At 41.7% G+C, this 21,521-nt stretch overlaps 3 protein-coding genes across 8 annotated transcripts in view; 1 reads left to right on the top strand and 2 right to left on the bottom strand.

The window, feature by feature from the left end:
* dcaf11 (ddb1 and cul4 associated factor 11) overlaps window positions 1-277 on the bottom strand; it is a 13,544-nt gene extending 13,267 nt beyond the window's left edge. The window contains exon 1 of the mRNA XM_085286538.1: window positions 48-277. The gene's annotated coding sequence lies outside the window, so the exon portion shown is untranslated. The remainder of the gene's footprint in view (window positions 1-47) is intronic.
* zfhx2 (zinc finger homeobox 2) overlaps window positions 1-21,521 on the top strand; it is a 21,914-nt gene extending 393 nt beyond the window's left edge. The window contains exons 1-6 of one of the 5 annotated variants that reach the window (XM_085286537.1): window positions 7,806-8,338; window positions 9,897-10,055; window positions 12,745-12,802; window positions 13,131-15,065; window positions 15,222-17,308; window positions 17,898-21,521. In XM_085286537.1, coding sequence (XP_085142663.1) covers window positions 8,309-8,338; window positions 9,897-10,055; window positions 12,745-12,802; window positions 13,131-15,065; window positions 15,222-17,308; window positions 17,898-18,302 — 4,674 coding nt within the window. In that variant the 5' untranslated portion in view covers window positions 7,806-8,308 and the 3' untranslated portion in view covers window positions 18,303-21,521. Of the gene's footprint in view, window positions 1-2,342; window positions 2,627-7,659; window positions 7,755-7,805; window positions 8,339-9,896; window positions 10,056-12,744; window positions 12,803-13,130; window positions 17,309-17,897 lie in introns of those variants that run through there. The other 4 variants (XM_085286534.1, XM_085286535.1, XM_085286536.1 and 1 more) reach the window with 4 other exon arrangements.
* thtpa (thiamine triphosphatase) lies at window positions 2,940-7,011 on the bottom strand. 2 transcript variants are annotated; one of them, XM_085286539.1, is made up of 4 exons: window positions 6,866-7,011; window positions 5,116-5,185; window positions 4,368-4,847; window positions 2,940-4,267 (listed from the first exon to the last, which is right to left on the bottom strand). In XM_085286539.1, exons 2-4 carry the CDS (start codon window positions 5,183-5,185, stop codon window positions 4,167-4,169), a joined length of 651 nt encoding a protein of 216 aa, XP_085142665.1. In that variant the 5' UTR covers window positions 6,866-7,011; the 3' UTR covers window positions 2,940-4,166. The 2 variants fall into 2 exon arrangements, with proteins under 2 accessions (XP_085142665.1, XP_085142666.1); XM_085286540.1 differs by having other exon boundaries at window positions 4,368-4,844.

Genomic DNA, 21,521 nt, shown 5'->3' with positions numbered 1-21,521 from the left:
GATTTAGTTCGAGCTAGCTGATAATGCTAACGATAACATTTGGCTACCGTTGGACTGTCAAACGATCTTATTGACAGCTCGTCGGTCCACCTCTTTGTCGTTTCTCCGCGTACTGGACCGTGTGCTCGGTGTGCAACTTCCGCACCGTCTAACAGAAACCCCTCACAAAGCTAGAGAGCCGGAGGTCTGAGAACACGGTGTTTGATCAGTCTGCTAGCAGAGCAGGTCCGTGAATCGCCATGTTGTTTACAAAAGTATGAAAAAACCCTGCGCGTGCCCCCCCCGCTTGCCCTTTCAACGTCACGTGACCAGCTGCCAGCAACAGTTTACCGTGAAGCTATTAAAAAAATAAAAATATTTATTGACAGGTTTAAATAAAGTTTAGAGTAGAAGATAAACCAGATGTTTTTTGGGGGGCTTTTTTTGGCCATCTACAGGAATTTTTACTCAAATATATTATTTTATAATTTTATTATTTTATTTTGTGAAAGAAATATAATAAATATAATCTATATGGATTATATAATATAATTAGAATATATATAATATATAATTAGAATATTTCGTAATGTATGTCGTATATTTATATGTCCAGAGCATGTACAGCCCATATAGGCTTCACATAACTTTAACATAACGATAAACATTAGACTGTAGTCGTACACTGAAGGCGCTCGTAATGAATGGACTTGGACTCTTCTGGATAGTAAATTTAGTTTTTCATATTATTATGTATTTATTTTTTGGGTGTGTGTGTCTGGTGGTGGTGGTGGTGGTGGTGGGGGGGACCTTCTTCTCTTCAAACTAAAATGAAAACAGCACACAGAGTAAAGTGGAAGGAAACTAAAAATGATAACATGTCAAGCTAAGCAACTTAAAGTGCCACTAAGCAATCTATTTTATTTATTGTGAACGACTGTACTGCTCATTCCTGTGTCACCTCAACGTAATGAATCAAGTCTGAGGTTGCTCATGGTAAAGAAGGTGTTTGTCATCTATTCCCGAAGGGCGGGGGTCCTATAATTTAATAACCCGTCTATTTTTTGACACCTGCGTTATTTAGGTCCTACAAAACAGTCTACCAGTCCCCCAGGATTTGGCTGCCAGGGCCACTGTGTGGACGTGGGGCTCAACTAACCGAACTACCTTAGCCTCTAAAATCTACATTTTGGAATGTGTTCCAGAGGGTGTCACAACAAATAATGTGTGAATATGAAGAGAAGAAGGTCTGAGTCATCAAAGCCCACAACATGTGACTTCTGAATTCATGACATGTCTGCAAGCTCTTTATCGCTAAACAATTTGCTGACAGCGTACAGGAAGATTCAAACAACATACCAACAGCTGAACCACTAATCCAGGGCCTCTCACTTACAGATGGGCCATGGGCTGAAAACGGACTCATTTCATGTGTTACATGTTTTACAGTACATTTATTTTATTATTTACCAAACACCAGTGGATATCATGCAAGTTATATCTGAGGAGGGACATTTATAGGCACAAAACAGCCTCGGATACAGGCTATAATATTGTTAGGAATCATCCATTATTTAATAATCACTGCTTTAAGAGTTATTGTTTTAAATGATGATTGGTGACTCTAAACTGCCTATAGGAGTGAACCACTCATATTTTTTCACCAGATATAAAATGCAAACAACCTCAGCAGAATTTACTCTTGGTTTTGATGTATGGCTAATAAATTTCTGCTCCAACATCTATCACATTGTAAGCGTATGCAGACTGCCTTAGGTTTACTCTGTGTTTCCTTTGCTACAAGTATGACCTCCTGACTTATGGGCCGTGGTGTCCATTAAATAAGTGTTGTTGCAGTTTGAAACATTCAGACTTCTGTTGTGATCACAGTACATGGAAACTGTAAGTGGTAACAGGCAGTGACTGATCTAGAAAATTTTACATGTGAGAACAAAGGAGGAGCAAGAGATCTACACAGGGTAGCACACACCTCTGTAAATGGTACAGAGGTATAATAACTAATTATTATATCGTTATCTCTTCTAAGAAAACAAAGCCCCTCCCCCTAGATCCGCCCCTGATAACAGGACTGGTGCTTATACAGCAACTTTCTACTCAGTTTGAGCACTCAAAGTGCTTTGTATAATAAATCTAATTCACCCAGTCACATACAGCGTCATGCAGTGCTTTCATCTATACCTACACACCTTTAGCTAACATTTTCACACACTCACACTCTGATGGATGAATCAGGGGAAACTCAAAGGGCTAGTACTTGCTCAAGGATACTTTTTTAGCTGGGAATCGATCCACTGCATGTCTGATTGGTAGATGATGATGGGTTGTTTTCTTTTTAAATTAAGGGATCATCTACATTCTGCATGACACAGGACTGCCTATGTAACAACTCCTGCATGAAGTTGGCCTCCTGTGCAGTCTTCCTGTGAATAAGACCAGCTGTCTGTGCACAGCAGAAGCCATGGTGTGTGTGGTGTGAATTCCAGGTGTCCAGGTGGATCTGCCTACAACAGGTGCAGAGACCTAATCAGCAGGAGAACCAGTCTACACCTCTGAGAATCCTCCTCCATTGCATCCACCTGACTGGACATGACCCAAAACGAAAGAGGATTATCCATGGATGACTCTGGTAATTTATCATTGATACAAGCTGACGTGCAAGAACATGAATTTTTCTTTGTAGCTTAAAATATACAGTGTTTTCCTCTTGCTAATGAATATATCACCATTAAGTAGATATTGCACAGGACTATTAGAAATGTTGTCGTTAACAGACAGAAGTGATGGAGCTTAAAGAGCCAAACTTAAAGTCACAGTTTGTCCTCTAACTGTGTGTTTCCCCTCCTTTTTCTGTAACCATCACTGAACTGACTGATTTCTATCTAATCTCTGGTACACATCATAACAAAGAAATCTTTTTGAAGAAAACAAACAGATAGTCATGAGGCGGGAAGCTTTTTAATGGAGCACTTTTTTTTCTCACCGTGAACAACACGCTCAGTGCAGCCCCTTGTGTGTCTCTGAAGCAGGCAAACATTTTCTCATGATCAGATTTAAGATGATAATAACTCTAACAATGCATGTAACTGTAAATGTAAACAATAGGTTGAAGGAGGAAATATTTCTGGGACAATCAAGATGCTGCGCAATAGCTATTTTGACTTAAGTAGCAGAACATGTTTTTGTTTAGTTGAAAGGTTGCAGTCCTCACTCTGTTCTTTGCAACCTGTTCTGTGCTTCCTGGGTCTTAAATTGGATCTAAAACAGGCTATTTGGACCCTATTTATCCATAGCTCCAACTTACAGGTGTGACCTGAACGTGCAACATGCAGGGAAGTTACTGTTTTGGAAGGAGTGCAGCTACAAGGATACACTCACTAAATGTGTGTGATTGTGCCTGTTTGAGATGTGGCTGTGCACAGGAGGCTTTTGTTTTGTTGGGGTTATAATTTGGGTTTTAAGGGTTAAAACTAGGATTTGGGTAGGGTTTGGCCTTTAGGATTAAGAGGATGGACAATGGATTAATGTCACTAAATGTTCTCATACAGACAGGAATACAAACATAGCTGCACCCTCCGCCCACATACACACAACCAACTGTAGGTATTCATTTATCATTGTGTAATTACTTAATAGTTACTTAATAACGACGTGGACATGACAAACTAATTAGTGCCTCCAAAAACAGTCTCTCGTAAAGGTGACTGCTTGCAAAGCATGGCATACGTCAAAAGATATGTATCTACATATAACAAGTCAAATTCTGAACGCTAGAACATTCAAGTGCAAATGTTTTTAGTGAGACATTCAGATTTAAATACTGTGAAGAAAGTTTCTTTGAAAAGACAATGGGACGGTTTCATCACTCTATAAATGTGTGCCGAGCAATCAGAAGATCCTCTGCCACATGTCACAAACCAGTTCCTCCTCTTTGTGAGTACACATCTTTACTCTCGGTAAGAAAACATTGTCATCATTAGCGATAAATTAATATAAATTCTGATCGAATGCCCAAACCCATCCCCAAACCCCCTAAAACATAACCTCACATACAAAAAGTTCACGTAGCAATTGAGTTTATAAATCTATACTTTATTACAGAATATTACCTTTTATAGTAAATAAGACCTTTTTTTGTTCCCATATTTGTACAGATGCAGTATGATCTCTTACAGGATGTGTTCACTAAGCAGTTTTGCATAGTGCTCAGGGTGATTTCTTTTGAGGTAAACATCCATTTTTCCTTTAACTCGCTGATCTCCAGTAAGCCCTGTGAAAAAGAAGAGAAAAAAGTCTTCACTACTTCACAGGTACGCTTAATAATACACAGTATAAGGCAGTGGATGTGTTAAATGTTTGAGAGCGTATACCCAGCTTTTCTGCCGTTTTTCTGATCTTCTCCAGTGCAGCCTGCTCATCTCCTCCCTCTGATATGAGGACTTCTATCTCCCCCACATGATAGCCAAAGTCAGCCTGGTCCAGATCGATCTGCACGCCCTCCTCCTTTAAAGTAAACGAGCACCGTGCTGTTGTAAACTCTGCAAAGCACACCAGGTCCAGTTTGCTCAGCCACGACTCATCTTCCTGTGAGAAGCCCGCCTCTGACTCTCTGTCCTGTTTTATGACCTCTTTGACTCTCAGGTGAATTTCAGGCAGGCTGGTTATCTCCTTGTAACGGGTGCACAGCGATGCTGCTGCTTCACCCTGCTTCCCGCTCTGCACTTCTGCTGTCGGGCACTTGAGCTCCCAGCATCCTTTACGTTTACGCAGCCACATGTCCCTCAAAGTCAGGTGAAACTCAGGAGTATCGAAATACTGGTCGTGAATCTGCTGTTGGCCAACGCAAACTGCTGATGGAAAAAGGGATTTTTTAAAATAGATAATTTAATAAATAAAATGTAAAAAGGCTGATACAGATAATTAAACTTCATCATTAACCAAAGACAGATGGCCAGTGTCACTACAGTTAGACAACAACCACAGGAATTACTGCCATTAAATGCTGGAAAAGCCTTTCAGTGGCCGTTTATAATTCGTCGTGGATCAGAGCGTCAGATAAATGCCTCCGATCTGACTGGATTCATGTGTAAATGTGTGGCGGACAAATTAAACACATACCCCCGATCTCCTCCAGTTTTTTCAGGGTGTCGGCATTGCATAAAAATTTCCTTTCCACTTCAACACTCATCTAAAAGAAAACAAACAAGAAAAACAAGAAAGAAAACATGGTGAGATCCAAAGTGATAGTGTAATGCACTGCAAATACGCCCACGTCTACTTTAAAGTCACTGTAGGAGTGATATAAATAGAATGGTGTATGTTGTATATGATGAGTTAATGCTCTCATTGGTGGGCAGAAAGCACAGACTGACTGTGTTATGGGAAATGTTTTGTTATGTTGCTGTAACACCACTGCTGATGAGTGGTGGTGAAGATGACCTGTTGGGGGTTCAAACAGAGCAACAGACGGGAAGGAAGGTGACTAAAGTGAATTTGAATGTGACAAGATTGTTAATTAGCCAACAGGCTGCTTTGAGTATTTCAGAAAGTGATGATCTGCTGGGATTTTCACACAAAACCATCTCTAGGGTTTCCAAAAAAAAACCTTCTGAGAAAGAGAAAACATCCAGAGGGAAGTAGTTCACTGGGTGAAAACACCTTGGTGATGCCAGAGGTCAGAGGAGAATCGCTAGACTGCTTTGAGCTAATAGGAAGGAAAAAGTCAAAGAACTACTTGCTACAACCAAGGTATGCACAAGAGCATCTCTGAATGCACAACAAGTCAAACCTTGAAGCAGACAGGCTACAGCAAGCTAAGAACAGGACTAGAAAAACATTGCCTTGTCTGATGAGCCTCGATTTTTGCTGTGACATCATGATGGTAGGGTCAGAAACTAGTGTAAACAAGAAAGCATGGATCCATCCTGCTTTATATTAACAGTTCAGGCTGCTGCTGGCAGTGTAATGGTGAAGGGAACATTTTGTTGCCACATTTTGAACCTCTTAGTAGCAACTGAACATGGCTTAAACACCACAGCCTACCTGAGTACTACGGGAAAAATGTTAACTAATTTGATGGCCCTCCATTGCTCGATGGTGGGGTCAGAATTTAGCGTGAACAACGAGCTAGCAAGTGTTATTTTTTGTTTTTCTTAATAAAAGTGAGTTTACTGTACTCAAATGCCCTCACCAGATCTCAATACAGCAGAGCACCTTTGGGATGTGGGGGGAACGCAAGTGCAGCTGGACAAAACGGCAGTAACTGTGTGATGCTTTCATGTCTATGTGGAGCAAAATCTCTTAGGAATGTTTCCACAGCTTATTGAATGTATGCCATGAAGAATTAAGGCAGCTCTAAATGTAAAAAATCCAATCCAGTACTAGCAAGGTATACCTAAGTGGCTGGCAAGTACTGCCAAAATTCAGCCTGTAATTTAACCTGCTCTACACTGAAATACAGTACAAGCATCAGTAATAATACAGTTATACTAATATAATAATATTAAGAAAATTATATAACCTTTAGTTTTCTATATTTTGACTAAAATTAGGTTATATACATAAATGTCTTTCCTCGTAAAAGGTTGTTTACATTGTGCTATTGCTAATGATATGCTAACTTTCTTCCACTTAAACAGCCACCCCAGTTACTATTGACTGTCCTTAAATGTTATAATGTAACCTATGTATGTTACAAAATAACAAAAAACGTATCTCCATTAGTAAGTTACACCGGTCTAATTATCACACTCGAGCCGTTCAGCCCAGGCGGTGCAGCTGCTGTGGAATCGTGCGGGAGCTACATATCAAAATCAACAATATGAACCACAGAGTCTCCAAAAAAAACACCAAGTGTACCGTCACACACCTTCACGCATCAGCTCCTTCACTCCAAACAATTCGGCTTTGAAATCAGAGAAAAAGCTCAATCCGTGCGACCTCTACACGTCAGCAACGTTTGATTTCGCACAGGCGCAATTAAGGACACCTATTGGTATATTCAGGAAAATCACTTCCTGTCCCAGAAACGCAGGGGACATACAGATGGTGCAGTTTTAATCCGCTCCGCTTCATAAATATTTATCCCACATAGTCGGCTGTTGATGTGCGCCACACCTATAGTTTGAGTGAAAACATGTCAGAATTCGTGCGGAGGAGGGTGTGAGGAGGCCGGCGAAGGGAAGCTCCGCGGTCACATCTCCATTATTCAGCTTTAATTAAGTCGTCACGCTCTTTGTGACAATCTAAGTTGGCAGAATGGGGACTCATTTATTATTCACCTTTTAATGTGAAAATGAGGAAGAGCTCTCGCATTTAAGGGGCATTCCGTGTAATTTGAGCATTAAGATATTTCTTTCTCCCCCCACCACCTCTCTAAATGAATATATCATTCATCCTCCATTTCCCCCTTTTTCTCTTTGTCTTAATTAATTCTATTACCCAATAATAAGCGATCAGTGTTTCAACATACATTAATTATCTGTAATATCTGCGGGGTTACATAAGGGATTTGATTGCCGTGTCTGTCCCCTCTGAATGTCAGCAATCAGCCTCGGGGGGAGCTGTGGTCTGTTTACTAGAGGGAAGAGGGGAAGGAGAGAGGGATAGGGCGAATGAAGGGAGGGGGAGAACAGGAGAGAGAGAGAGAGAGAAAGAGAGAGAGGGAGGGAGGGCAGGCAAGAAAACTTTTCACTTCTGAGGAGCCACAGAGGAAGCGTGTGTGTGTGCGTGCGTGTGCTGGAGTGGCGACCATGCAGGTAAAAAAAAACGCATTAGCTAATTGCTCCGAACTTAATTAAACGCCATTCGCGATCGGTTAATTGTGCCGATTTGAGCGGGGAGAGTGGCCTGCGACTGCTACAGGATCGAGCAAACGACGGATCGTGCCCCATACTAATCCGATCCCTCATAGAAATCCAACATTAAATCCCAAACTTTTTTCTCTCGCCTCTCGTCTCTCTCTTTTGCCTGGCTCTCCCTACACCACCCCCATCGTCGAGGCGACCGCCGCGCACGTACTCTGCTTTTTTAACTCGCTTTTCGGTGTCTAATTCTTTCGCCAATTACGGCTCGAAGCTCTTAAAACGCTAGTTTAAATGGCCATGTGTTGCACCGTGAGTGTTTAAGGTATGGATTTGAGCGCTAGGACGCGTCCAAAAAGGGGGTCTTGCTGGGCGGCGAGGGAGGAGGGGGTGCGAGTGCTTCTAACACATCTGTAAGCGGAGCCCACGTTCATTAATTAAATGGCTTTAGTCCGGCTAGGCCTCAATTTGCGCTGTTGAGCAGCAGGCGGCGGGCAGTGCAACACTAGATGCCCGACTGGCAGCCTATAATCAGAGGGGTAAGGAAATAACTCGAGGCCGAGGTTTTGTTTTTTATTTTAATATGAAGCCTATGAGTCTATCGTCTATCCTGGGTAAACTCGCTCGGTTATTGAAGCTGCAGTTTCCCCACCTGGCCGAGGCAGAGTTTTGTAGGGAGTGTAGAGCGGCCAGTTGGGAGACAGTTTGAGGAGCGGTTAATTATCTCTGCCTGCTAACAGGCTAGCTAGCAAAGTGACACGACTGTTAATAGCACAGCCCCCCACCCCCTCCTTTTTGTTTATTAATTTAATCATCGCTCAGCCTTAACCGAGAGAGCCAGGAGCGAGATTACGCGGACGCCTGCCTTGTCTTTTACAGTTTCGGAGAAGTGTGGCTGTGACTGCAGGTTTTTATTTTCAGTAAACTAACTGGCAGCCAGCGTTTCCAGAAACACCACTGTAATGCGACGTTACAGGGGGGGCTTCACAGCGCCTAGCTTGCTAGCTAATTGATTCGTCTCTGCTCGGCATAGCTAATTAGGCTGCTCGTTAATTAGCCAACTACGGCCAAGAAGATGCCAGTTTAGGTAGGTCTTCTGCTTTTGATGATTAAACTCGTGACTAGGAGCTATTAAACGCGATACACTCTGCAGATGTAGACTCGTCGAAATATTATCTGGTCATATAACCCTGCTAGCTTGCTAATTGGCATGACGAGGAAGTGAGGATGGGAGCTGTGTTGGTATTTCTCCTCATGGGCACGAATTCCCGTGTTTTTCCGCTGCACCTTTGATTGTGAATTTTAGCCGAAGTATACATGAAAGCTCTGTGGTAATATTCACACTACCAGCGGTTTGTTTGGTTTCCTTAAGACTGTATGGGAGCCCGAGTATTTCATTTATTTTTTTTAATCCTGCACGGTGAGCGAGTACAGTGTGGTATCAGAATATATGCAGTATGCTGGGCACATGTTCCTCGTATTAGTCAAAACCAGTGGGGATATTTGTGATCTGAGAGACAGTGTACTTGTAAATTCGGGCAGTGCATGTTATGATTTGCATCGAGTGTGCTCCTCTGGTTATTCTGCATTTATTTCGGTATTGTATGTACGGATTTATTGTCAGAATGGCAACAAAGATATGTTAAGTCGATCTTGTATCCAGGAGCAACTTTGAGTTCGCATCAGTGCTTTGTAAATTCATCTACGAGTGTGAGGTGTACTCATTTACATTACAAAGCTGCCACTTAAACAGTTTGAGTTGATGTGTAATTGGTCGTTGTGGACAAATAATAGCAATCTCTTTAGAAAGTTAGAAGTGCAACTCTTGTGACACTGAGGTACTTATTTGTGATTAGATTTATTGACGTGGATATTCATCCAGTAACAGTTTGTCTTGGTCTGTGTCTAACTCCCTCCTTGAGCTTGGTCAGTCCCTTTCATAAACTGCAGTTATTGCATCACATCTTAATTTCTTTCTTTTTCTATGAAATACTTTATGCATCATTTATTTTTGTTTTGTTTTGCTTTGTTTTTCTTTTTCGCAAAGAAACCACTCCTGAAGGGCAGGATTCTCAAACGTCTATTTGTGTTTGTTAGGAGGAGTCTGGAGAGGCGGTGTGCAGTGAAAGGAATGGGGTGGCAGAGTGGTTGTGCCCCCTGTGCCAAAAAGGGCAATCAGACAGATCTTCCCTATCTCTACATCTCACCCAACAACACAGCGTGCTTTCATCGTGTGTCGACAGGTTGCTGGATATTGTAAGTGTGGCATGGCATTATGGCCAAAGTATGTCAAATTATGGCTGAGTTCATGTTTTTCCCCCCTCCTTCCTCTTGTTATACAGCCTGATTATATTGGGTAATATATCAGTTACGTGCATAATGTTTAATGATCTCACTTCTTCCTGGCTGTTATACAGGGATTAGACATAATAACTTAAATCAAATTCACAACTTCTTAAAAAAAATTTTCCTGTGATGCTTATCCAACTTAATAGTTGCCTTTGAGGCAGGAAAGTTACACAAGCCTTAGTGTCGATGCTATAAATGCTGGGGTAACAAATGCATGATTAATTAAGTGACGAGGCAAGCACAGAAGTATCAGAAGTCATGGTGATGAATGCAAAACAGGAAAAATACATTGTCAAAGAGGAACAGTGGTCAGAGATAGACTGTAATCTACTGTTAAAATAAAACCAGTGCGCCAGTGTTTAGTGCTGAGGTATTGTAGTTTCCTCTCTGTTGTAGCTGGCATAGTATGAAATGCATTAGAAAATTGGCATTGTTAAGCAATGGAAAACACAACTAAGCCAGTTAAATTCTTAATTTGTAATACCGTTTACTTAAAATCAAGAGGAAAAATGTATTTCTATACAACCATTGGTGATACATAGATCTCAGTAGTATATGCAGTACCGTGCAAAGTATTGAGTCACTCCTCTCTGTGTATGTGTCATTTTTATTTATATATATATATGTATATGTGTATATGTGTATATGTATGTATGTATATATATATATATATATATATATATATATATATATATATATATATATATATATATATATATATATATATATATATATATATATATATATATATATATATATATATACATGTGTATGTATATGTGTATATATATGTATATATGACTTTCTGAAGGTCTTTGAAAGGTTTTCTTTGAGCATTGGCTAATTTTTTTTTTTTTTTTTTTACTCGCCTTTTCTTTAGTCCATGTACTGACCATTTTCAGAGGAAATGGTCAGTACATGGACAAACAAATGTTTTGTTTGTTTGTTATAGCACCTAACTGAAGGGATGAAACTGTGTTGAATGTTGTCTACACAACAGAGAACTTGACTAAGAACCATTTTTAAAATGTATTTTTAGACACTTTGTTACTAGCAGCTTGTCACAAAAACACACTTGTTCTCATTTCTTTAGGTGACTATTTAAAAATGTCCAAGATCAAAGATAACAGGAACCAGCTTTATTTATTTATTTTTCACCGATAGGGTGAGCCCTTCATGGCATGGTGTGCAGTGTGCCCTTAAAAAATTGAGTAAACTGGACAAGTGGAGGACAAAAGAAGTGGTAGCCTTCTAAAACTATGATGAATAGCATCTGAAAGTCATGTCCTTAGGAAATTGGCGGGACAATCTAGTAAAGACCTGACACAGAACCTGAGAGGTGCATCTGGCCCTTCAGTTGATCCATCACTGAAGCCTCATCTGAAATGGTCTCAGTGGAAGGGTGTCTGTCAAAAAAAATCAATGAGTAAAGGAAACTGAGAGAAAAAGCTGAGGTATGACAAAGTACACAAATAGACTGTAAATCTGTGTCAACAGATCTTAAGGAATGAAGAATCCACTTTTTTTTTTTTTTTTTTTTTTTTTTTCACTGAAATTATTATCAGTATTTTATAGAGGAGGCTAGGACAGTACAACAGTGATCATCCTTAAAACACAGTGGAGGCCCTGTCATTGTTTGGAGCTGCATTTCAGTCATTGGTGTTGGGGATCTTGTGAAAATGATGAATTATGAAAAGCAACCATGCAATATATTTTAAGAAGCGGTTAATTTTTGCTGCATGACAGTAATCCCAAACACACTGCCGGTGAAGTAATATTTGGATAGAAGAACACAAAGAAACATTCAGTCATGGACTGGCCTCCCCAGAGCCCGGACCTCAACATTATTGAAGCTGTGTGGGATCATCTTGGTAGATAACAGGGAAAAAAAAGTCAGACAACATCCAAAGAAATGCTTTGAATGTCTTTCGAGATGCCTGGAGAACTATTTCTTAATACTACTTAAAGCAATGATAAGGGTTCAGGCTGTGTTACTGGTTAAAAGTGGTCATACCAAATATTGATTTTAAAACTTTTTAGAATTGTGTAAACTTGCTTTAAACTGATATTTTCATCTGTGTTAGCGCAAGACTTTTGCACACTACTGTAATTAATAGTAGTTTAAAATGTGATTGAAGTAATTTCTGTTTTCATGACTTGTTTGTGCATATCCCCTTTGTGTAGTCAGGACTGTGATCGTTGTTTAAATAGTTTGAACATCTCATTGTTTGGCTTAGCCTGTTACCGAGTATGTCACTTTGAAAGTATTTAAGTAGCCATCACATTTGAAAAAGTAAGCATCTCTGTGAACAGTCTGTAAAGAACCACGATGGTTTAGTTGTGTATAATGTTAAGAAATGAAGGGAATTTTACTGGTGGCTCAATTGATCAAAGACTACTTAATTTATGCCTGAAGGGTAATTTGCAAATTAAAGGCAGGCTCGCTATGTGTAATATAACCACACATCAATGAGTCACACCCAAATGTTGTGCTTCACAGAAGCTACATTATAGCATTCAGCTCATCTCGAAAGAGCCATTCCGCAGTCAAGTTTGCTATGGAAATTTTGCTGACTCTCTCCTTTTCTGTTATCAGGCTGTTCTAAAACGGGCTGCCCGTGTAGATGAGGACAAAGGCGCTCACAAGTCCTCAGGTGAGAGTGATGCTTGTTTTTGTAATTAACACATGAGAAGTAAACTATAAAATTGAAAGGATAATAACACATGCCCGTTGTTGTCGTAACCGCACTAATTGGATATCTCAACAACTTTAACTTGGTTGACCTTTACTGATTGATGGTGATAATCTATTTTAAAACTATGTAAAGACAAAAGGAGGCTCGAAGAGTAAGGTTAGAGCATGCTTTTGGAGTGGAAAATCCTCTCACTTATACAAATTACATGCCGTATGTAAATGTACATTTATTGTTTACTACACCACTGATTTGATTTCGATTGTTCATTGTGTATTTATCTTATCAGATGCTGAGTCTTCACAACTGAAGCCTGCTGAAGACATCACTTCAGACCCCTGCAAATCTATCAAGAGTTCAGACGCTACCCAGACGCTTGGAGACAAAGAGATGGAGGAAGAGAGAATAATGGAACAGGAGGGAGGTGAAGCTGAAGCCGAGCCAGAAGAGGAGGGAAATCCACTTACAGGAGCCAAACAGCAAAATGCAACTGAAAACACAGAAATCCCAGACGCTAGTGAAAAGTCAGTTGGTAAAAACTGTGTGCCAGCTGAAAATAACACCCGTTCATTCAAATGTAATGCCTGCTTGGAAAGTTTTCCCAGCAGAACTGCCTTGAGTGTTCATTACAACTCTGCATCCCACATTCAGAGAATGACAACAGGCTCTGGAAAACAAGGTGCAGAAAGTAGTCCCCAAACTCCTTCAGTTCCAATCCTGTCTCGGCCATATATATCAAACAAACCCTACCAGTGTTCTGTATGTCGAGTCTCCTACAATCATGCCATCACCCTTGAGAGCCATATGAAATCTGTCTTGCACCAGACCCGCAGCAGAAATGCTGGAATTGCTGCACATGCTGCAAACAGCGCAGTGGCTGCTGCTGGTTTGAGAGGCAGCGCTGCCAACCCAGTAGTTACCACGTCGGAAAGTGGAAGCAGTCAGTCAGCTACCTCCACCAACTGTGCTGCTCCTGGGACGTTGATGGTGACTGCTGCGAAAGAAGGCGAGCAGATTCCAACTTCACAAGTGGCTCCCTCCCTCCTCACTTCCCCTGTGGCCTCAGCTCAGGCGGTCTCGGCCTTTCTCACCCTCCTCACTTCCAGTCCCAACACACTGTCACACTCCCTCCTCCCCTCCCTGTTTGCAGCTAGTGCTGCTCCTGGTGCCGCTGCACCTCAGCTTGTGCCTCAGCCTCAAATGGTCATGCCCTTGATCTTAAATGGGCTCCAAGCCCAAACCCAGCAGCACCAAGAGAACCAGCAGGGCCAGCTCCTTACCCAGTGCGTGCCACTCGTAGGTCTCAGCACAGCCCAGCAAGCCCTTCTAACCCAAAGACTTAACAGCTTACAGAACCAGTGGCCCTCTGCAGGAGTTCCAACAAACATACAGCTCTGTGGGGAAGAGCAAAAACAGACTTTAAAGAGTGAGAGAGAACAAAAAAGTGAGGCTAGAAATGAGACTGTTGAAGAAAAGATCTCTGATCAGGTCAAAGATGAGCATAACCGTACTGCCCAGAAACATAAGGAGGAGAACAGTACAGACGTTTCACAGTGTTCTGATATAGAAAGTAACATAAAGGTTGAGAATAATGAAAACAATGGGAAGGCACATGAAGACAGCACAACAGATGGAGATTGCTCAACAAATCAGTTGGACCTGGAAGGTGATAAAGCAGCTAGCCTGAATCTCTCCCCAGCGGGCACAGAGAAGAGCCTCCGCAATAACAACCTCTCCCCTTCTGCATCTGTGCCCAGCAACTCGAGCCTCAGTCCTGTAAATTTAAACCTTACCCTTAGTCCTGATTCTACTCCTCAAAAATCCCAATCAGGCACAAGCCCATGTGGCTCTCTTGGCACTCCAAAATCCAGCTCAAGTACCAATGCCTTAACTAACAGCCAAAATCGTCTTCATTGTAATACAGTGGATTCCATTTATCCAGACCTTCCAGTGCTTTCAGAGTTCCAGTCAGAGGTTCTCTGGGCCTTCTTTGAGTCACGTAGTGAGGCTGATGCTGCAAGTCCTCCCCATGAGGACTGTGAAGCGCTGGGCCGAGAGGTGGGTCTTTCTGAAGAAGAGGTTCGAAGGTGGCTGACCCAAGCTAGACACACAAAACAAAGACAGAGGGCGACAGAGTTGGAACAGCTGACCGGTGTTACAAGAAATTGTCAGAGTTCTGATAATGACTATGATGACGAGGAAAGCTCACTCATAATAGCAGAAGGTGAGGATGATGCTGAACCATTTAGTAATCAGGCCATGGATTTGTCTAGTACAAGAGGGAAACGCAAACACAGGGAGTTGGGAAGGGAGGGTCAGGGAGATTCCTGTCTCACATCGGATTCAGAGAATGAGGTCTACACTTCTGTCATTGTTTCAGATGAGGAAAGTCAGAATGGGTCTTTAAGAGATGATCCTGAAAGCCCTGCTAAAGACGAAGCACAGCGGGAGGTCCACGGCGATAAGGGTTCAGTTGGAGGAAAGGTATTGCGCTCCACGACTGTGTTTCTTTCCGATGCAGAGGATGAATACGAAGATGAGGATGGCGGAGGTAGTCAAGGGGCCAAGAGAAAAAAACAGAGAGAGAAGTTTGAACATGATCTGGAGCTAAAAAAGGAAAGGCAAGACCCAGATGTAGATCTAGAGTTGGAGGCCCAAGGTGATCCTCCAAGCTCACAGTCCAATGCAGCAGATCCCTCTGAAATCCCAACTGGTGCTCTCCACTCACTTCCCTTGTCATTCACTCCCTTTTCTACTCCATTTCTTAGCCCCTATGTTCTCTCCCTTACTCCTTCGGTGGTTGGGGATGGAAGCAAAGTCCCCATCTTTCCCAACCCACCAACCATCACACGCTTCTCCAACTCTCTTCTCTCGCAATCTCTCTTCTCACAAAACCAAACTTCCCACTACCTGTCCAATGGTGACGACTGTGAGTCAGCTCTTGATCTCAGCATGGGCAAAAACAGCTCAAAGTCTGCTCTGTCCTCATCTCTGGCTGATACAATTGCAGCACAGAAGGGACAGTTGCTGGACGGACTTGGCCTGAGGCCCACATCCAAAGGTCTGGTAGTCGTCCAGGTTAAGCCGGAATCTCTTACTGCCATGCCCTCTTCTAACAATGTTACAAACATGGTCAACTGCAGTAATGTGACCAAGTCTAGCATTTATATGAGGCCTGGAGAAAAAATGAACACCACACTATTGGAAAGGGACCGAGAAAAGGAGAGGGAGCAAGAACAGGAGCAGAGGAAGTCCAAAGGAAAAAGGTACCGGGATATGCGTCGTTCAAGGACCATCATACAAGCAGAACAACTTGATATTCTGTATGGCTGCTATTTCAAAGACCCAAATCCTGGGAAACATGAGTTTGAACAGATCTCAGAGTGGGTTCACCTTCCAAAGAAGGTGGTTCAGATTTGGTTCCAGAACATGAGGGCAAGGGAAAGAAAAGGCGAGGTCAGATTCATCGGCGACGGGACCTTGGCGGCAGTTGGCAAACCTCTCATCAAATTTACTTGGCCTCTTTCCAAACCCATATTCACTAACAAGCCTGCTACAAACAATACCGGGGGAATTACAACTACTCCGATTGTTCGCACCCTCATCAAGACAGAGAGGGAGCCTGTAAATGAACTGGCCAAACAAGCGCCAGTTGTGATGAAAAAAATATCCCCCGTTCCTATAAAGCCGAAGGAGATCGTTTCTTCCACCACAGCATCTCCTGTGAGCAGCAGTGCTTCCGCAGTGCCAAAGACCACGCTCGAAACCACCAGCAACATCACCATGGTTAAAGTTGCACCCAAAGCAAATACCCCTGTCCTCTTGGTGCCACCCAAGGATTTGATTCCAATTGCCCCACGACCAGCCCTGAAACGAAAGCTAGAAGATGAGAGTGAGGAAGAAAAGACCGATGAGGAGCGGGATAACGAAAATGAGATTGGTCTTGGACCAGGAACCACTAACCGCATGGTGCCGAAGCTCCCCACAACTCCCATCAACAACAGGCCTTCAGCCACAGCAGTGGTGCCACAAAAACAGAATGGGCTGAACTACTGGACTTCCAAAGTCCCCATTAAGATCAACACTCTATCAAGAGAACAACTGGCTCTTCCTACGCACACAGCTCCTCGTACCATCCCCCCTCCTCCCACCCCCAGCATTGCACCAGTCAGCCCTAACACCCCTAGTTCTGCCAAAGTGGCCAGCCCTTCCACCCCATGTGTAGCTAAATCAAGCCCAACAGAAAGCAGCTTTCTGCCCCACTCATCCAGCCGTAGACCACGCACTCATTTGTCCTGCCTACAACTGTCCATTCTGCAGTCATGTTACGAGACCTGTGCCCATCCCAACGCCATGGAGTGCGAGGCAATTGGCACTGAGCTCAACCTGCCGCTCAAGGTGGTGCAGATTTGGTTCCAAAACACAAGAGCGAAGGAGAAGCGCTGGAGGCTGCAGCAGGAGAAAATGGTAAGCTGACAAGTTTTTCTATGAGAATGACATTAAAAAAACAAACAACTTTTTTCCCTCTTTTTTTATTGATACATCGTTAAAAATACAAACTTACTGTTTATATTTGCAAATGTAATGCAGAGAGTAGGAACACATGCTTTTCTTTAAAAATATGTTGAATCAGAGTTTTATTTCGGTCTGCTGTGCAGTTTTAGAGGTGGTGTTGGAGTATTACATTCAACCATTTCTACCCTGGAAAATCAGTTGAGACATAAATGGATAAAGTAAAGCAATGGGCATGTATTTCAGTAATCCTACTTAAAAATATCTGACAAATAAAAGCTCCAAATTCCCTCACTAGCTTTCACTACTTTAATGACAAGCTTGCTTGACTCTTGTCTTTTGGGATTACCACTTTATACACATATGGTTGCTGATATGGTTGAGTTCGGTAATATTGCTCAAATTTAAGGAAACTTGATAACTTGTCCTCAGCAAATATCCAGACAGCCTAAATTTTGCTTTGTTCATTTTAAAACTCTGAACATTAAACATACCTCCTTTCCTTCTCTGTTTGCATCTCCACACTCCAATGTGGGATTCTCAGTCTCCTCTTTCAGGCGGGAAGGTAGACATGAGCTCAGGAAGCTACCTGCAGTACAGCGCTCTCAAGGCCAATCGACCCATCCTGCCCAAGCCTGTTCAGCTAATGGTTACCGAACCTCCAGCTTCCCCAGTGCCCGGTCAGCCGGTGCCAAAGGAGACCCTGACGGGGCGCTGTGATGCTTGCAACGTCTCATTTGAATCCCGGGCTGCAGCAAGGGCCCACGTCTTCTCTCCGCGTCACCTGGCAACCCTGAGAACCACTAACTTTGGCCAGCCGACGGCGCTCGTCAACAAGAGCGGAACCAGCAGTGCTGCTCTTTCCACTACTGTAACCAGCTCTGGCGGTGGTTCTGAAGGGGAGATAATAATCGAGTTGCCTCCAGCGATGGCCACCAGCAACAGTTAAAGACTCAGATCAGGATTGGTCTGCACACTGACTATTGTTGGACCCATTTGGGCTCCTCAGATTTTAATAAACAGATTTGAGCACTAATCCTCAAAAACTAATATTCTTTAGTTTTTGATGTTTGCTCCCCCCTTGCACCCGCTATCCTTTGCTCAACCTACACTGACTTGATATCCGTTATCTGTAGAGCTCACCTGGTATCAAATACAACAGCAGACTCTTTTCTTGCTGCTTGTCACTTAATCAGTTGCTGTCTGATAAGTGATAACACCCCCACCCTCCTCAGAGTTCCCTTAATCCTCATTTTATCCAGACATTTTTGGTCCTAACCCTGTGGTTATGTATTACCTTACTTCTATGACCTTCCTATAATTTGTAAAGGCACTCAGCTTGCCACGCTTGAGCTGTTGTACCCTAAAAACTGATGCAAGTGTTTCCTTTTTCTTTTTTCTTTCTTTTTTTGGCAGAGGCCATGGGGGGATTTTTGGGAAACACTTTTTGGGATAACATGGAAATGCTGACATGTATAACTCCCACTTTGCTCCTGTGGAATTGTTTTTCTCACGCCTACTTTCACTTTTAGGGCAAAGATTGCTTGGATAAAATACGACTGGACTAAATCATTGGGAGAGAAAGAACTGGTCTTAACCGCCACCCTTTTTAATTGCCACAGAAGGGTGAAATGAAGAGTTTTGTCTACTCACTACTTTGGGATATAAAAGGAGGTACTTTGGAGAGAATAGGGCTGTTGAATTGTTCCCATATTCATGTTCATAGTTTCACGACAATCCAAATAGGCAGCGCAAAAAGAGGCTGAGGGAAGTAGAATCTTTGGCATACCGCACTTTGACACATTTTACATTGTTTTGAAATGTTTTTAAGCATTCGAATGCAGGTGTCTTTTATGGAAGGATACGCTGATGCATGTTGGATGCCTTAATATAAAGTGAAATAGTTTTTTTTTGTTGTTTTTTTTTTTTTATTTTTTTATTTTTTTTTATTTTTGTTTTTTTTTCCCTAATCAAATGAAACATGCTTTAGGTGTGAGTATAATACTTGGGCGTATTGAAGAAGAGCTTTATTCCAAAATGCTTTTACATTAACGTTTTTTTGTTTTTGGGAGAATATTTGTGAATGTCACATGTTTATAAAGTTGTCAGCAATCTCTTGGCCAAGGTGTAGAATTACAAACTATCATGCTTTCACACGTTTGCTGTAAATTTCACTTCCTACCCAAATGTGTGCGTCTCATTTTGGAATTTAGCTCTTCAGACTGGTGGGTGAAGATTTTTTTTTTTTTTTTTTTTTTTAAACGGCTACTGTGGGATACACGTCCAAGTCCGGGAGATTCCTGTTGGAGAATTCAGTCTGAATTTGACAAATTGGGCTGATTTCCTCACCGTGTGTGTGTGTGTGTGTGTGTGTGTTGGGTTTTTTTTTGTTTGTTTTTTGTTTTTTTTGCGAATACTATGTATAAAGCCCTTTTCAGACTTAAAATTCCTGGCTTCACTAGTCTCTTTAAAAAAGGATGGCTAACCCCCCATTTTGTAGGTCACTTTTGTGTGCTGCATGGTGCTGCTAAGACTGATGATTCCCCATCCCTCCTACACAGGCTCCGAAACACATCCCTTCTGACTTGGGATTAATGAAAATGCACCATAGAAGAATATTTTCAATGTATAGCAGATTACAAACTGTGTAGAAAACTTGCCAACAGCATGCTCTGTGTGTGTGTGTGTGTGCGCGTGTGTGTGTGTGTGTGTGTGTGTGTGTGTGTGTGTGTGTGTGTGTGCGCTCAAAGTGATACCTGAGTGTTAACCAGGCTGGCGCACTACCTTTTACACACAGGTGACCTGCATGTCGATTCGGACAAGGAGCCGACGGATGCCGTCACCACTGAAAGGGGCTTTAGACAGCAAAGTTACGAATTTCTGTAATCATTTCAATATTTATACAAATGATACAAAAAGCAATTCAAATCTGGCATAACAGATCTTTATTCTTTTTTTTTTTTTTTTTTTTTTTTTTTTTTTAATTTTTTTAAAAAGATTTTTTTAGGTCAAAAGCCAAAACTCTAGACTGAGACAGCAGGGTTTGAAATGGTTTGTCCCCCTCCTCCCCATACTCTTGGGTTTTTGTTTTTTTCTTCTCCTCCCCCCTCAGTTTTGAAGCAGAGTGGGTGATTCTTGTAATGTTTGTGCTGTGAAACGAGAGCTAATATCTGAAACCACAACAAGGGAGACAGCTGGGTATTACAAGCATCCTTAAGGGACAAACAGATATTCAAATCTAGGAAGCAAATTAGGAAACCTAAAAGAAAAAAAAAAGTGTGTGGAGTGAGAGCTAATAAGATGGTGCTGTGTTGAAGGACACTTAACATACTAAAGATGTTTTCCTTCAATTTAAGTTGTATATTAATGTTACTATTGATAGTTTTAACAAAATGCAAAACTAAACATGAACTTTTTTTTTGTAAAGAAATATATTAAAAAAAAAAAACCTGATATTCCAAAGTAATCCTCCCTTTGCTTTCTGTCATTCAAAAACCAAAAAGCAATCTTTAGGTTGACAGAGAGCAGGAGAGGTGTTCGCAAATGCAAACTGTAAAGGACGTCCCACGGCTTGACACTTGCACTAGTCCACAATTTTTGCACAAGCTACAGGCATTTCAAATGAACACAGCCATCACCACAACATTTAAGAGTCACTCGGTGTGGTTTTTTTGAAACAAGGAGGGTAATGCTGTCCTTTGACAACTAATAATTTCTTACTCCTGTTGGAAACTGTATCTTGTGTGTAAAGCAGGGACTGGAGTGCTTGATCCTCAAGACTGGGATTACACACGCGCACACACATAGACATGGTGTTGCACTGTCCAAACTAGATACGTTTTTATGGAGATCTGCTTTTTATTCTCTTATGTTTCATTGTCACTTTGATTATCACTATTGTTATAACTGTACTACTACTTATACGATTTATTATTACTACTCATCACTGTTTTTGATTATTGATTCATAATGGTTTTAAATGCCACCACTCTGCTCAGAAAGAGTATGGTATTCCTATGAATATTGAACAATAATAGTGGCAGTGTTGTTCTGAATTGTTAGATTTTTGATTAAGCTTATTTTTCCTCCTCACTTGTACCTGCCTTTTGTGTTTGGTCTCCATTATGCTTTCTTTGATATACAGAAAATAAAATCATTGAAGAACAAA

The sequence above is a fragment of the Mchenga conophoros genome, linkage group LG9 (genome assembly GCF_057382185.1).
Source record: "Mchenga conophoros isolate Kocher_MC1m ecotype Shallow Benthic linkage group LG9, M_conophoros_male_GT1.1, whole genome shotgun sequence".
Classification (NCBI taxonomy): domain Eukaryota; kingdom Metazoa; phylum Chordata; class Actinopteri; order Cichliformes; family Cichlidae; genus Mchenga; species Mchenga conophoros.
This window is presented reverse-complemented; position numbering and strand designations above follow the sequence as displayed.